We start from the raw sequence: 17,302 nt of genomic DNA on the forward strand, positions 1-17,302 counted from the left end.
TAAGCTTAGACTTAGACTTTAAAAAACATGGTGGAGGAGACACTTATAAGACATTTATATACACACTGAGAGCTTAAATGATCTGCTTCTCTGGTGGTCAACAATGCAATATAAGACAAAGAGAAGATGTGTGATATGGAAATACAATAGCAGTAGCTACGTAAACACAAGGAGGATCGAGTGTAACTGATTGAATGTTTGTAGGCATGTGTGTGCGGGCACTGTAAGCTGGCTTTAGACCGGTCTCCGTGTGTGAGGTGAGTTTGGAGGTCCGTGCCGGCCTGGCTGAGACTCAGACCTCGTTTTTGGGGCGCTGTGAGTGGAAGGAAGCAGTGTTGTCCCTCGTCGAGTCTTTAATCGGGCCGTGAGAGTGAGGCTTCTCTTTGGGAGACTGTTCGCTCTGTCAACACAAACACACAGCAGGTAAAGCAGACACGAGAATGGAGTGTGCGTGTGAGAGTGTGTACTGTTAAGTCCCATGCTACTGACAATATGACAATAATCCTGTGCAAAAATGCATTCTTTCCTAGTTACTGATGCATGTACGGATGTGCTCAACTCAACTCATTGTTAGGTAGATTCGGACTGGGCATTTAGACTAGACATTTATTTTGCATGTGTGAAAGGTCACACATTGACTAAACAAAAAGTGCATCATGTTGCCATGATCAAGTTCGATCAATAGAGTCAAAACAGCAATGTAGAGATACAACTACAGGCCAAGATAGCATTGTTAAAACAGCTGAAGCTGCTTGGTGAATTTGCTGTTTGTATTGAATGTATTTGTCAATTGATGTTAGGGATGTCCCGATCAGTTTTTGTTGCCCCCCAAATCTGATGACAGAACCCTTATGCTGACTATCAGTCAATTCCGATCTGATTCGATCTTCCACAAACAATCTACACCCTTGGTAATTTGTGCTGTTGAACTCTATACTGTTTAATATCTTGAAATCTAGTCTGACTGACCTACCTGACCATTCAGCTCCCAGTTCCTTTACAACACTGCAGTCAAATCAGTTTGCAAGCATGTGTGTGTGTGTGTAGTGGTACACACTTTGAACTGATAGCTGTTGCTGTTTGTCAATTACTCATGCGAGGGACTGAGCGATTTTATGTGAATGAGAATGTTGCATGAAAGTGTGGTTTAAATCATTCTTTTCTCACATTTTAACTAATTAAAAACTACCCTAAACATAATCTGTGACTTTATTTCAGGCAAAAAAACAAAAAAGAGTTTTATTTTAACTCAGGGATGTTACCAGTTCCCAACTGTCTATTTCACCTTAAATAGTGCAGCAGTTATTGTGTACAGTTTAACAACAGAACATAACTACTGCACTATTTCAAGTGGAGGAGAAATAATGAGTTAGTAGAAAACATTCAACCTTGTTTTGTCTGCTGATTGGTAACGTCATCGCACTTATCAGTTCAAATAAAGCTTGGATTGGATTGGGCTTTAAAAGCCAATAACCGATCAATCAGAAATGCCTGGAATCGGATCGGAACATCCCTACTTTTTGTCTTTTTGGATCTGTACCCTGGCACACTGACATAAAACAATGACTTTAAGGTAAAAGTGTGAACGTCGGCTTTGAGTGTGTTTACATATATAGTGTGAACTTCACATGAATCACAGCCCTATTTAATCAAAGCCCTTTTTAATTCAGTATGTCTCAGTAGTCTCCTGCCCCGCACACAAAACTGCCACTTTGTCAACACTGCCCATGGCCAATGACTCTACTGCTCTGCTTGCCCTGAATCTGATGTCCCTTGTACCCAACCCTGCTGGCCCTGTGTCCAAAACCTACAGTGCTGCTTCCTTTGTAGCCAAGGCCATTCCCACCAAGCCGTCACCAGCTCAGGTCATTGCCACAGACCCTTCAGATGTCGATGATCACTATAGACCCTAATGCCAAGGATGCCACTTCAACTCTGGTGCATCAGTCACTGAGTTAGCTGACATGGCCATCCCTGTCCTTAAACTGGCAGTCCTGTCTGCTTCTAGCCCCTTTCCAGCAGTCCTACCCATTCTTGTCCCAAAGCCAGCACCCCCTGAACTGGTAGTGACCACTGATCCTGTCCATGAACCAGCAACCCTATCCAGGTCTGTCACAGTCTCTACTGACCCCAAGTCTGCTCTCCTAGATCCTCCTGTCCCTAGGTCAGTGACAACAGCTGCTCTTGTTCCTGAACTGGCAGCTCTAGCTGCACACGGGTCCAAGACAGTGATGCAAGTCATGCCTGTTCCTGAGGCCACAGTCTCAACTGACTCTACCCCTGGACTGACTGGGTCAGCCAACCCAATCCCAAAAAATGTAGTCCAGTCCATTCCTGCCCCCTGTCAGCGGCCCTGCCTGCTCAGATTCCTGAGCCAATGATTTCAGGTGCACTGGTCCCAACACTGACCCGTCAATCGCTATTGGGCCCACAACTTCTGAGCCTCCTGTCTAAATATTCATGCTACTCGGCATTCAGGAGAGCACTGAGGCCTACAAGAAGACTCTGCTCAACACTCAGAAGAACACTGGAACAACTCCAACAGGTCCTATGTATTCAACCTATGCTCAAAAGAGAGACTGTTGGTGTTGTCTCGTGTTTTGTTTTTTGGGGGGGGATGGTGGTTCTACATGGCGTAGCTCTGCCTTGTCCTTTTGTCTGCCCTGTCATTTTGTTTTTGTCTCCCAGGTTTCCTGTGTCTCCTCCTTTGTCCTGCCTTTTCCCTATTGTTATCAGCTGCTCATCATTGACAGCCCTGCCCTACCGCCAGGTGGACCCAGTTCTGTGTAAGTCCTCTTGAGTTTGTCTGGTGTTGTTTGTGTTCGCCAGCAGATCTCAGCAACCTCCAGAGTATTTCTTGACAGTCAACAACTACCACAGAAGAATACATTAGAAATATAATTTTTAGAGGGTTTATCATGCTAAGTAATATACTAAAGCCAGGTTACAGTTTGCTTAAAAAGCTGTATGACAGGTTGAACTTATACACACACCAGTAAAGCAACTGTGGCCAAAATAGTGCAATGTTGTTGAGTGGCCAAGACAGTAAATCAAACTGAATCCCACTGAGAATGCATTCTCAGCATTACTGAGGATTAAGTATATGGGGATGTCCAAGCTCATTCCCCCATATGCATTTAAGAGAGCCACAGGGTGGAGGCGTTGTGGATGCTCAGTAGTTGGTGTTGGAATGCTCTGAAAACAGGTGGTGGTGGTGTGTTGGTGTGGTGGGGGGGCTAGCCCACTGTAGTTGCAAGTAGATGCTGAGTTTCACTCAGACAGAACAAGCAAACCTGGATGAACCAGTCTAATCAACGTCCCTGTGAACAGTCGTAAGCAGTCAAAAACACTACTAAGACCATTCACTCGACTGAGCAGTCTGATATTCTCTGAATCTGTAGCTAAGCCAGCAAAGCAAAAGGAATAGTAAATACTATATTGCTAAAAGTATTTGCACGCCTGCCTTTGCACGCATTTAAACTTGAGTGACATCCCATTTTTAATTCTTAGAAGCACATTTGTGAAGTCAGTAAAATCTGTACACCACTGCACTCGATGCTTTGCATTGTGCTTGGTAATGTAAGGCTTGGATACAGCTGCTTGGCCATAGAAACCCATTCCATGAAGCTCTATATGCTCTCTGTTCTTGAGCTAATCTGAAGGCCACATGAAGTTTGGACGTCTGTAGTGACTGACTTTGCAGAACGTTGGCGACATCTGAACACAATGCGCCTCAATGAGCATCAACTGACCCTGCTCTGTCAATTTACGTGACCGTCGTTCCCAAATGCTTCCACTTTGTTATAATACCTCTGACAGCTGACTGTGGAATATTTGGTATCGAGGAAATTTCACGACTGGACTTGTTGCACAGATGGCATCCTATCACAGTACCACACTGCAATTCACTGAGCTCCTGAGAGTGACCCATTCTTTCACAATTACAATTTTTGTAGAAGCAGTCTGCTTGCTCTGCTGGGTTTTACACACTTATGGCCATGGTATCGTTTGGAACACCTGAATTCAATTATTTGGATGGGTGGGTGATTACTTATAATATAGTGTAGCTTTAAGCTTTCTGTTTGTCAAACAGCAGTCGCTTGATGTGAGCCATTCTTGTCTAAACGTTTCGTCTGTGACCCTGTAAACAAACTGAACTTTGTATTTGTTCATTTTCCGGTTTTAAATTAACGCAAGGTAACACCATGCGCTAATACTGTATACCGTTGCAATATTTTATAGACGGTATGATCCAATGAAAAAAGTTAAAAAAAGTTAAAAAGTAGGTTTTACTACAAATAATTTAATTTAAGCTAATTTCTTTATGGTTACCTGAAGTGGACGACAAAAGCAGATATTCTGCACTGTAGTCATTGGTTCAACAAATTCAGTAAAATTCAGTGTGCTCCAATATATATCCAGAACTAAAATTTGCTCAAACATAACATTCATCAGACAGCAGTAATGTTTTCTCTCTCTCTTTCTCTTCGTTTGTGTGTGTATACGTGCATGTGTGCATGCTCTACACCATAATTTAGCACCTCAGGAAGGAAGCAGCAAAGCCTTATTAAGTTTAAAGCAGAGGTCAAACACACACACAACAGATGACATACTCTACATCTCTCAAGCAGAAAGGATGACTGAATGTCATTTCTTAATGGTGGCTAGCCCTCTGCTATGCTCTGTGGAACATGACACTCTAGTGTGACGGGACTTTGTTTGTCATTGTGAAAGAAGCAGGCAGAGATAAGAATAGAGCAGAGCACAGCATTCACACACGGCTCACCCCTCTGCAGGGGAATGGAGATGCAGCTAGCAGATGATTTAAGATATACTTGCAGACATTAAACATGCAGCTTAGCAAGAATTGAAGCTTAGTATGGGACATGAGACTAGATGGGGTCCACAAAACAAAGGAACGTTCCAGCAGGGAAGAGAGAGTGACAAAACAGTAACATAAAGACAGACAGATGCACGTATAAACAAAGGTGGATAAACACACAGGAGGGTAGAGATAGAAAGTGAAGGTGTGGGAGTGAGAGAGGGGAGGAACTCTACTCTTCTGGGAAAACTTTCCACTAGGTTTTAGAGCATTGCTTTGAGAATTTGATTGCATGTAGAGCATTAGTGAGGTCCAGTATCAATGTTTGATGAATCGTTCTAGATCACAAACGCTACTCCAACTCTGTGTGGCTGCTCTACAGCGTCCCATACTTCACATTGCTGTAACATGTAAAGTAGACTACTACACACTGCTACCACACACATAATTTTTTGGCATCTAAAAAGTAAGATTTACGTTACAGCAAAGCACCACTTTGTGATAATAGCTTAAACAAAAGCATTTTGGAGATGGTCTGAAATACAGATAATAAAAAGTCTAATGTGAACTAAAGGCTCCCAAGTAGCACAGCTATCTAAGTGTCCTATCATCAGGAGTTTGATGCCAGGAGATGCCTCAGCCACCCTTGGCAAGCACTCCCAAGAGAGCACAACTGGCCTGACCCTGTGTTCAATAATGTTCCATTAGCAGCAGTTTGAAAAGAAGCTGTGGCTTATTCACATGTCTCGGAGGAAGTATATGCTAGTCTAATGTATGTGCTATGCTAAGACATTGAAAAACTGGGGAAATGCCTAACTAGTGTGAAAAACCTTTTCACACTACTAAACTTTTAAGACTGGAACAAACTGAAAATGAGAACCTTATGGGAAAAGAGAATCAGTGAAAAAGAGAGCTTGTGAGATACAGAAAGAGAGCGAGACAGTGTGTGAGGGAGACTCACCCTGCTGAGGTCCTGGTTTAGCTCTTCTCTGGATGAGCTAGTGGGGTGGCGAGGTAATGTGCGGTGGGGTAGCTGTGGGGAGAGCAACTGAAGGCTGCTGGCCCGCGTCGGGACGCCCTGTGCTACCGCAAGGGCCTCCTGTCCATGGGTCCGGTGCCGCTCACGGCGGACATACATTGAGTGCCTATGGGGGCGCTGCTGGGACGAGAAGGGGCTTGTGTAGCCTAGGCCATAAGGGAATGACTCGTGCGGTGCAGAGAGTGTATGGGCTCCGGCGGCGGCAGCAGCCCTTGCTGGGTCCAGTGTATCTGGGGCCTTCGGCTCATCTGGAGTCTTCTTACGACCTGAAGAGCGCCGCGAGTCCAGGGTGCCCCCCTCTAGCCGTGTGTTGCCCCGCCCCGCTGGGCTGTGGCCCTGACGCTCTGACCCGGAGTGCCGCTCTGCCCGTGGGCTGCCTGGAGCTGCGTTCAGATCCAGGCAGCTTGCTGGGAAGTAGCGGGAACCAGAGCCGGAACCTGATCCCGACCCTGAGCCAGACACTGGCTCATCCAGGTGGAGCCGCGACTCGGCCAGATTGCCGACGGACTTCGCATCGCTTAGCGCGCCGTGGCTCTTTGACAAGCTGAGAAAGGACGAGGCACTCTTGGAGGACGACGAGGATGGCATGGAGCCATGTGAGCTCTCCATGTAGCTGTGGGAAGAGATGAGTAGTAGAATTTAGTATTTACTCAGTTACTGACAGGTCTGGTCAAGAGGTCTCTTTCCTCTAAATGGTCCCTTCACTCTATACATGCATGAGGTCCAAACTATGCTTCTTTATTATTTTTTTATTATCCATTGCTAACAGGAGCCTATTGCTTTAGCCAAGACATGTAAGTTATGCACATCTCTTAGCCTTGTGCAAACTGTATGCCTAAATAATCATGCACTTACTTTACACCACACTGACCTATATTCCCAAATACTTACTTATGTGGTTTCAGACAGAGTCTGAAAAAAGTTTGTTGCATAGCTAAAAACAGTTATAGCAGTCTCGTCCAGGTCATCACCTTCAGTAAATTAAGATGGATATGGATAAGCAAAGTTATTTATAGTAGATTACTTGTTCTCTTTTTGTTTGATTTCAGTCTGTTGGTGACAGCACCTCAATTACTCTGCTCTTGCTCACATCTCTTGACATTTAATTTTAGATCAAAAAGATCCCAGAATGAAAAGAACTGATATTTAAGATTCTGTTCTGATAGATGCCAGATCTGGTCAAGTCATGTCAATTCAAAGTTATTTGTATAGTGCTTTTTAAAACCTGGTGTTGTTACAAAGCCTTTCCACAGAAATCTGGAAATGAGACACAAAAAGATACATAAAAAAGAACGAATAAAATATGTATGTTCTCTTTATATATATTATACATCTCTACCCTTGGAGGGATTATTCAAAATCATGGTCTTTATTTTCACAGTTACGCTGATGACATTCAGATTTATATCTTTACTGTTTCCCCCACAGCTTCCTGCCAGTCAACGCGTGCATGTTTCATCTACCTATCTGGTCAGCTCAAGTTGTAATAGACAATTACTGCTACATCGCTTAATCATCCTCAGCATGTCCAAAACTTAGAAGCAAGGGTCCTCACACTTACCAACACCTACCAAACCTACCTGTCTTCAAGCAACTTCACTGCCTGCAAATTGCTTCCCGCATTAAGTTTAAAATCTTTCTTCAAAACTCTACATGGTCTTGCCCCTTCCTACCTTAGTGGGCTTATTAATCTGTACTGTCCGTCTCATACCCTCAGGTCATCTGGTTCTGGACTTCTGGCTCTCCCAAGAATTAGATTAACATCTGTGGGTGGCAGATCGTTTCGTGCTGCTGCTCCTTACCTCCTGAATTCTTTGCCACAATCTCATTCAGCATTACTACTGTACCTCTCTCTCCTTCTTCAAAAAAGTTTTTTCCATGTTTTGTTTCCCTCCCACATGTAAGCCTTCTTTGGATTTGTGAAAGGCTCTATATAAATTGAACTTCAGGATGACGGAGATGTAGTTTGAAGCTGTGGAGTGTAGCAGATGCCTGGAATAGAGGGTCAAACCGAGCTGTGCTCTTGTGGCCTGACCCAAAATGTTTTAAAATAATAACACAAAGAGTGTGTTGCCAAAGTATAATTTTAGTGAGTGAGCCTTTTACCTCTGGCTGTGGCGCCCATGTTTATCCCCTGACTGCAGTGTACTGGTCTTGCCCTCCAGAAAGGACGAGTGGCGGCCAGGTTTGGATGATTTTAGGTACTTGCCGGTGGAGCTGTCCACCCCGGCAGCCGAGACCCCGGATTTGGGTCCCAAGGCAAAGTCGAACTCGGTCTTGCCCTTGGGCTCTTTGGGGCTGAGGAGGTGGGGCAGGTTACTGTTGACCAGATCTTTGCTGCAGGAGATAGAGCGGTTCAGCGTCTGGGTCTGGTAGCTCTTGGGGTGCAGGGTGGGGCTCAAGCTGGTCGTCATGGGACCCCCGCCTCCATTCAGGAAACTGTCAGTGCTGCGGTGCAGATCCTCATGACGTGGCAGCGATGAACAGTCTTTGCTGTTTGAGCGTCGATGACTGGAGCTCTTACTACTACAGGGAGAAAGTTACAAAAGGGGGGACAAAGACAGCTAAAGTGATAGACTGTCCAAAAAAACCTTCCAAAAGTCCAAACAGTACCTGATTTTTCAAGAAATGTTAAGTATTCTTTGCAGTAGCGTAACAAACTGTGCAGCTAACACATAACAGAAGCTTATGAAAACTAGTTTATGTTTATGCATCAAACAAACAAGCAAACACGGTTCTCCTGATTGATAACATTTGGAGATCTGCCTCTTTTCAAACTGCCACCAATGCAGCATCACTAGGCAGCCAACGCATTTGGAGGAAAGCAATCTGCCAACAGATACCTGTGCCAGCCAGTATCACAACAGAAACAATGAGGGAAGAGGGCGGCAACTACCCACCCATAGAGAGCATGGCCAATTGTGCTCTCTTGGGCTTCGGCTGATGGCAAAGCAGCATGACCAGGGATTCAAACATACAATCCTTTGGCCATAGTTTCAGCGACTTAGTCTGCTGAGCCACTTGAAGGTTGTTTACATTTGACCAAAAAGCAGTCATTACTCTTCTAGGAGAACTGTGGATGAGCTAAGAAAAGGTAGTAGTGCTAAACTTGCATCTGAAAAAATACAGAAAGAAATGCATTGTATTGTATGTTTAGCACGAAAAAGTGGACCGACCGGCTGGGGATGGTGTTATCCCCATGGTAGGGTTTCCTTTTGGAGGTGCGTGGTGGAGTGGGAGAGGGGGGCGCCGGCCGCTCTAGCACTCGCAGTGCCTGGAACACGTGGTGGTTTAAACACTGCTCGGTCAGAAAGCGTTCTGAAGGGTTCAGCAACAGCAGGTTCTAAAAGAGATAAAAGAACAAAAGTCCATCATTTAGTATAAAAACACAATCAGAATCAGAATTCAAACAAATATCCCGGTCTAAATCACACAGCAGAAAGAGGCTATGAAAACAGACAAAGGATAAAAACAAAACAAATGTCAAAAGGAATGTCAAAAATATAGTATAATCGTAGCAATATGACTAGTGTTTTTAAAAGTGTAGGCAGGAGATCCACAACTGGTTGTTCTTTTTCGCAGCATTTTTGAACATTTGATGAGTAAATATGTTTGTCACATGTTGAGTTGTCAACAAGTGTTCAGTTAATAAATGTGAGGCATGAGTCTCATGTAATGATTGCAACTGAATTTAGGTATCGCTTTATGGCTTTGAACTGAAATCATGTCTCCTGTATCTTTAACTTCATGCTGATCTAGCAATTCAGGTAAGTGTATAAGGTGGATATATATACATTATTATAGTGTAACTACTATTGTAAACAACACTGTAAAGTTCATATAAACTGTTAGACTCAAGCGGCTTACCTTCATCAGATCCAACATGAGGCCGTTGAGGATGCCTAGGTATCTCCTCTCCAGGGTCTGAGGGTGACTGACAGTGGGGAACTGGAATATATTTTGCACAAGCACATATAGAGATAAATGGATGAAACAGATTAGACATAGATCATCTATAGAAATTAGTACAGTCAGTGAAAGACCTTTGAGCAGCTGTCTGTATTCATAGGCTGATATCTGATCACTTATCCTCAGCTATTACAACTGTTTCCCTACTTCAGCTGGCGGAACAGTCCACTAGAGGAGCTGAATAACATGCTTTGTGACAGGCAAAATGATCTGAAAGCCCTTTTGGTCACTACAATCAAAGATGCGAAAGAGAAAAGAGCAGCGACTCTATTACCTTTGTAGAAACATACCCAGGGCATGGAAGTACCCTCAAAGTTATTGGTGAGAATTACTGCAGACACCAAATTTGATGACTTAACACTCAACAGACTTGTTTGATAGCACTCATTTGGATTGACCCATACACAGTACAATAGGAAAGTCCAAAAGATCAGTGCAGATCTATGAAAAATGATGTACACTCTAACATATTTCTGTAGTTTTTACAGCTTTACTACTGTAAAATGAACAAATTACTTACCATAGAACCTGAGTAAAGCATGTTATTCTAGATCTGCAAAGCATCATGGTCAAAATTCATTTTGAGCAATATTTGTTTTCAGCAGTTTAAACATTTCTGCTAATGGTGCATTTTCCATTATGTCAACACTCAGATCTCTGCTTATAAACACAGAAAGCTACAGTAAGTTAGATGTTATGTAGCTGAAATGTACACAGAGAAAGGCCACCAGGTTTTTTCCGATAAACAGACATGTGCTAGTGTTACCTCAACTTGTTACTAGCTGAGCCTTATTTAGCTTGTATCTCTCAGCTGGTAAACAGTTAGTATGTAAATATGTAGTACACTAACAGCAAGAATGAAAAGTGGGGAAAAGTTGAATTTAGTAGTAGTAGTACTAAGTACTAGGAACTAGGGAATTTGAACTCGACTCTCCTTGATGCCACTCTATGGTACTACATTGCTACATTAATGCTAGATAATTTCAACATAGAGAATTTCAGCAAAATGACATCATCAGTTTGGTGAAGAAGTAGCATTACCGGAAAAAGCCCAGGCATATAGCTAGCAACTAGTTTTTCTAGCTATAACGAAATTTATTTGAGAACTATGTATTTTAAAATGTTTTAAATGTTAAAAGTGATAAATAATTTTTGTGACAAAAACAGTGTCTTCAATTTACACTATGTAACTGCTTCACATTCTTTTTCTTCTTAGTTTAAAGTGTTAAATGCAGTAATGCCTTTTAAAGTATAAAAATGTGATAGGAATTACTGTGCTGTCATTATTACTGTAATAACAATTCTACTTAAGTCTGCACTTCATCACAATAACAAAGACAAATGAGGCCTTATGAAGGAATATTTTGTGGTCAGATGAGAGAAAGAATGAATAAGGAAGAATAAGGGTGATGTAAGAATGCTAAGAACGGCGATGGAAGCATCATGCACTGGAGCTGTTTTGCTGGAGCTGGGAATGGTATGAATAAATGGTATGAAGAAGGATGACTGCTTTAGAATTTTTCAGCAAACCTTAATCCTTTAGCTAGATGGTTGAAACCTGAAAAATTATGTGTTCCAAGGGAACAATGATCCCAAAAGCACATCAAAGATGGTTGTGGAATGAATAAAGCAGGCTACCATTAGTCTTTTGGAACAGCCCTCCCAAACTTGTACCTTGGTGTTAATTGATCATGTAGTGTATTAAATGTATTAAATGTCCAGATGTTCAATTTGTTGATGAATGTATATCTCATTTTGAATGTTTATGATGATCAACACGTCCAGTTCAAGCTAGTGCATCTGTCACATGCCAGCACATAAGTCATAGCCAGCTACTCACTCAACCACTGGCAACCAAGCAATATGCAGAGAAGGGAAGGGAAGAGAAGAGATGGGAAGAGAAAAGACAGAGTCGACTAGTCCTCACCCGGAGGCCTGCGAAGCGGGGGTTGCTGTAGAAAAGCTTCATCTGCTCTGGTGGTAGAGGCCCCAACACTTTTTGAATGGTGAAGAGCTGATCGATCTCACTCTCGCCCGGAAACAAAGGCTGTCCATCACTGAGTTCGCCCAGAATACACCCCACTGACCACATGTCTACGGCCTTCCCATACGGGGCCCTAAAAGACACAGAAAGAACTGATTTCAGGAAGACAAAATATGGAGACAAATAGAGAGGTTTTCTTTTTTAATCATTTACTTAAATAATATATCTACTGTTACATAATGCATATCACTTTTCTGAAACATAGAAAATTAAACAACAGATACAATGTGATCCTACACACTATTATATAACATTACCTCAGCTAAACCTGCTTTATGTGCACTACTCTGTACTACTTCGTACTAGTTTTTATGTGCACTGTAAATATTCACTGTACACTGCAGGTAATAATCTGGGAGGGTAGGGTAAGGGGACTTACAAAGGCTGGGGCTAGAAGAACTTCTCACAGTCTCAACATACAAACATTCACACAAAATCAAGCGAACAGATCAGGCTGTCAAAATGGTGGCTGATTGCTGTAGGGTGAAATGAGGGGGGAAAAGAGCAAAGGGTTCTGTAGAGAAGGGAGGCAATGAAGGGAGAAGGACAGAGAACTAGAAAGAGATGGAGAACAGAGTGAAAGAAGGAGAAAAGACTGGAGACAGCAGACTGAAAGACACATTTCTGCTCTGAAACGTGGCGAGAGGGAGGGCGAGAACATTTGAGTAGGCGGAATATAAATGGCGAGACTTTCAAAAAAAAAAAAAAAGGAAAACTGCGCTTCACTGCATTCATCTCCTTTAGAAAATATCATCTGAACAACAAAGAGCACTAAATAACAACGTCTACACAACCAGGGGCATGGAATGATATCCAAAAGAATGATCTCAGCCCTCATAAATACGTCACATAACAGATCCAAAGCCAAATGCCTTCAATCAACACTGATTCTTTATTAAACATTTGGGATCACTGTGGTTAATGTACTGTGCATCTAGCTAATATGCAGATGAAACATCAGGTTGTTTTTCTTTTATTTTTAATCTATTAGACCAGTAGTTCTTCAATATGCAATGCAGGTAACATAAAAAAAAAGGTTTTCAGAGGGCTATGGATTTCAGAATAGAGCTGCATGATATACAGCAAATTCCATATTCCATATTGTGAATTTAATGAGGATTGGCACTTTCACACTACAGCTTCTATTTTCTGCATGCTCTGTGAGTTTGGTACATTTGGTCAAGTGTGAAGGCTGTTTTCGAGCCCTGGAGTGGCCAAAAGCACCAATATCTGGTTCTCAAGAAGTTACACTGTTGGGGGCATGAAAATGGGCCATTGTAAAGATCTGAGTGACATCGATAAGTACCAAATTGTTATGGCTAGACGACTGGATCAGAACATCTCCATAACATCGGGTCTTCCCTAGATGGGGTGAAACTGGTATGCCAAAGCACTCCTAAGAAGAACAACTGGTGAACTGACGATCGATAGATTCAGAGGCCCCACCTTGCAACTGACTTAAAAATGATTTCTTCTTTCAACACATTTACTTTAAGAACTGACTGCCCACTTGCTGCCTAATAAACACAGTCAAACGGGAAAGTCTGCAAGCCTCTTCACCTTCTCCATGTTTTATTACATTAGAGGTTTTTCTACAATTGACGGACATAATTTTTTCCCTCAAACATATATAAATCTTTACCCAGCCTTAGCCTAATACTCAGTTGATGCACCTTTGGCAGCAATTACCGCTTCTTCTATGAGCTTGACACACTCGTTTCTGGACATTTCTGGATATCCTAGCAAGCTCTGTCAGGTTGGATAGGAAGCGTCGGTACACAGCCATTTTCAGCTCCTTTTACAGATTCAGGTCTAGGTTTTGCTGGCCACTCGGACATTCACAGACTTTCTCTGAAGTCACTCCTTTGTTCTTTTAGGTTGCTGTAATATTGGAAGGTAAACCTAGAGCAGGTTTTCATTCGAAAATGCATAAACCTCCTGTTGCTGATTGGCTGGAGCAGTGTTGTGTGGCTCAACCTGAGCTACTTTTTTTGTTTTCCATTTACAGATCCAGGGTTAGGTACAAACACTAGACATGCATGACTTTTGTGCTGGAATCCACAAAAGAAGCAAAACTTTGCACCGCAGGTAGTACAGAGCACAGAAACAACACATGAAGTGTAAAACCACTGAACCAGGGACCCCCCCCCCAATGTCGGTAAGAGACAAGACAAAAACCATGTGAGGCAGACGTGAGGTATATGACACAAAGAACACTCACCCAAGGAGCAGCTCAGGAGAGCGGTACCACCTGGTGGCCACATATTCAGTGTAGTTAGCATCACTGCCTTCTGAGAGATTACGGGCAAAGCCTGGAGAAGGAGGAGATAAGTTAAAGTACAAAAGAGGGAGAGAGAGAGAAATGGGATAAAAGAGCGGCAGACAAAGAGACAAAGTCAGTGGCTTATCTTAAGAATCACGTCTCTGTATGATCCAAGTGCCTCAATTCCATCTTACTTGTGCATTTATACTAAAGAAGGCAACTTATCATCAGAATATTTTTTCGTAATACACAGTGTGTTTTCTTTTATTAAGTTTGGAACTAAGTTGGAACTGACAAAACACACCAATTAAATAGTTGTGCCACACATAAAAAATGCTACACTAGGGTAAAGTACATTGATGGGACTATGACAGATAGATGCCATTACTGATGTACTGGCACTGCACTCTTTTCTACAAGAATAGATGCAAATCCGCAAACTGCAAATTAATCAAACTGCAAATACAAATTGCTTCCCATCGCATTCAAAACACATATTTAGGTTATAGCCTTTGATAACTCCATTCATATAGCCCCCCTCGTATACTCAGGTCTCCTTCGGCATAAATTGACATTCTATGTCAGTCACTTTACATTTCTTTCACTTCTTGCAAAGCAAGCTTGAAAGACTCTACACAGACAAAACTTAATTTTATTGTTATTAAGATTATTAAATAAACAACATAAAATAGGTGACATGCGCAAGAGTATGCACAACATTCAGACTATTCAATTAATCTAGCTGTGTTCCCTGGGCTAAAAATAAAAGAAGTCTTTGAGAGAAGTCTGCTGCTGCAGTTACAGTGAGTCATGCGCATTCTCCATGGCAGTCAGTGAGCTACTGAACGCATATGAAGCGTGACTTTTAGCTTTTTTTGTGCAATAATATTCATCTTCCACCAGGTGGGGCATTAAATCATCCTGCGTATTACATCAATTACATACATTTAAGTATAATTCACTGCACAGTGGGTGCTCTTGGCTGTCTAAGAGTGGAGGTGAGATGAAATTATATAATTTGTCTGTAGATCAAACACTCACAAGGCAAGGCACAATCTATTATCCTATTAATATCTGTCTTTGGGTCAGTTTTGAGCTTAAGCATAACAAGATCTCACACAGCGAATTGTGTGATTAAGGGTGTTGATGATCCAGGATCAGCTGAACACGGGCCAGAAGGGTTGACTCACCGAAATCACACAGCTTGAGGATGTCGTTGGAGCTGATGAGAAGGTTTTCAGGCTTGATATCTGAGAAAAGACACAGACAACAGGCAAGGATAAAAGTATATATTTTAAAATAAATATACACATTATACTATCAATGGGTTGACAATGTGATAACTGGAAACACTAGAGATTCCAAAATACCTTACTGGAAAAACATGAACTGACACATAAGACAATAATAGTGAGAATCAAATCATCTAAAAGGTCATTTTTTAAAATCACATTTCGCTATCAATTCATGTAATTTAAATCAAATTTGAATGACAAAGTGTGACAGTTCTAAAAGACCACAACAACAAAAACATAAAAACACATAAAAACAGCTTTAATTCCCGAAGGGTAAACCATACAAAAAAACCCAAACAAACAAACAAACAAACAAAAAAACACATTAGAAACATTAGAAAATAGCTTAAAGGTCTTCTTACCTCTGTGTACTATTTCATTCTTATGGCACCAGTGAATAGCTTTGATAAGCTGATAAATGTAGTTTCGAACTTTGTCAGGTGGCGCTCCATTGGGCATTTCCTCCAACAGCTCCAACATGTTCTGAAATGTAGAATATCTTAAATATGATATCTACAAAACTTCAACACAAAAATCTTTAAAGTATCATTTCATGATATCCATTTTCCATTCTTTTTCAACTAAACAATTTTTTACAAGGCCATACCTATCTATTCATTAAATCATAAAACATTCCGGGTGGACAAAGAGAATATTCATGTGTTTGCTGTCGCATAAAATATGAAGATATATAATTAAAAAAAAAGATGCACTTGCAAAAATACACCTATAGCTGAGAGATGCATTCTTCTGAGAGTGTAATTAAACCAATCAATTTATTGTAAATGTAAAGTTTGGCTTCTGATGGCATCTCATTGCCGGATAGTACGTTACTCACATCCAGAGTTACAAGGCTGTGAAGATAAGTCAAGATATTTGTCTCTGCTTCTCGGTGTGTCTAACTGGTGGATTTAAGTGTCCGTCATCTGCCTCTCATCTGTTATTGGTGGATCTGTGCATCATTCTATGGTTTTGTGTGAAACTGACCAGTGGCCACTCTGCCTCAAACAAGGCATGTTGCAGTTTTACAGTTAATCCCTCAGTAAATCTTTAACCGTAATATCACTGGCAGAGCCTGTTAGCTGCCTGCCGAGCTAGTCAGCCTAGATCTAGAAGCCCTTTAATTAGTTTGGTTTTACTTAATAATCTGTCATTGAAAATATACGTATACTCATGGGATCCTGTAGGCCATTTCCACATACTGAATGACCAGATAAACAATAAGCAATCAGCACAAAATAGTTAATTTACCATTAAACAGCACACTTTCTGACTGACCTTCTCCACATATTCAAACACCAGGTAGAGTTTCCCCCTGCGGCGGAAGGCCTCCTTTAGTTCCACAATGTTCTCCTGCTTCAGCGTGCGGAGCATTTTCAGCTCACGCAGCGTTGTCTCCTTCACCTCTTCATTCTCTGCCAGAGCAAACAGACAAAGCAGACAGACAGTTACACTAATGTACAGTTATGCTGATGAAAATCAGTCTTATTTCACTAAAGCAGAGAAGTATCCGACTGGCTGTTTTTTTATTTTATTTTTTAGACCGTCTGATTCCGAGTTTAGACAATTTGAATTTTCTTGCTTTCTAAGAATTCATTCATTCAAGAAGTAATTTTTGTTTAACTTGTCACTAATCCTGTGAAATATATATTTCATATAAAATGTTTGAATATTTCTAAGATAAGTAGATCAAGCAATGGCATTTGAAGTTTAAAAAAGACTTATGTTTTATCTAAAGCATGTACCAAACGTAAATGCGGATTCGTGAATAGTAGCCTTAAGCGGCTTCCAGTCATGTTGTAAATAATGACTGACTACACCTTCCTAAATACACACTTAGGAGAGTTTCCACTCCATCAAGTTGAAAAAC

At 41.6% G+C, this 17,302-nt stretch overlaps 1 protein-coding gene across 3 annotated transcripts in view; it reads right to left on the reverse strand.

Moving 5' to 3' along the window:
* Positions 1 to 17,302, reverse strand: part of cdkl5 (cyclin dependent kinase like 5) — a 62,168-nt gene that overhangs the window by 12,670 nt on the left and 32,196 nt on the right. For 2 of the 3 annotated variants that reach the window (XM_072671803.1, XM_072671805.1), the window contains exons 5-14: positions 16,711 to 16,847; positions 15,795 to 15,915; positions 15,328 to 15,387; positions 14,096 to 14,186; positions 11,758 to 11,947; positions 9,729 to 9,809; positions 9,038 to 9,204; positions 7,968 to 8,387; positions 5,784 to 6,474; positions 299 to 400 (exon numbers count right to left, since the gene is read on the reverse strand). In XM_072671803.1, the coding sequence (XP_072527904.1) occupies positions 299 to 400; positions 5,784 to 6,474; positions 7,968 to 8,387; positions 9,038 to 9,204; positions 9,729 to 9,809; positions 11,758 to 11,947; positions 14,096 to 14,186; positions 15,328 to 15,387; positions 15,795 to 15,915; positions 16,711 to 16,847 (2,060 nt within the window). The remainder of the gene's footprint in view (positions 1 to 298; positions 401 to 5,783; positions 6,475 to 7,967; positions 8,388 to 9,037; positions 9,205 to 9,728; positions 9,810 to 11,757; positions 11,948 to 14,095; positions 14,187 to 15,327; positions 15,388 to 15,794; positions 15,916 to 16,710; positions 16,848 to 17,302) is intronic. The other variant, XM_072671804.1, reaches the window with a different exon arrangement.

The sequence above is a fragment of the Salminus brasiliensis genome, chromosome 25 (genome assembly GCF_030463535.1).
Source record: "Salminus brasiliensis chromosome 25, fSalBra1.hap2, whole genome shotgun sequence".
In the NCBI taxonomy this organism is placed as follows: Eukaryota; Metazoa; Chordata; class Actinopteri; order Characiformes; family Bryconidae; genus Salminus; species Salminus brasiliensis.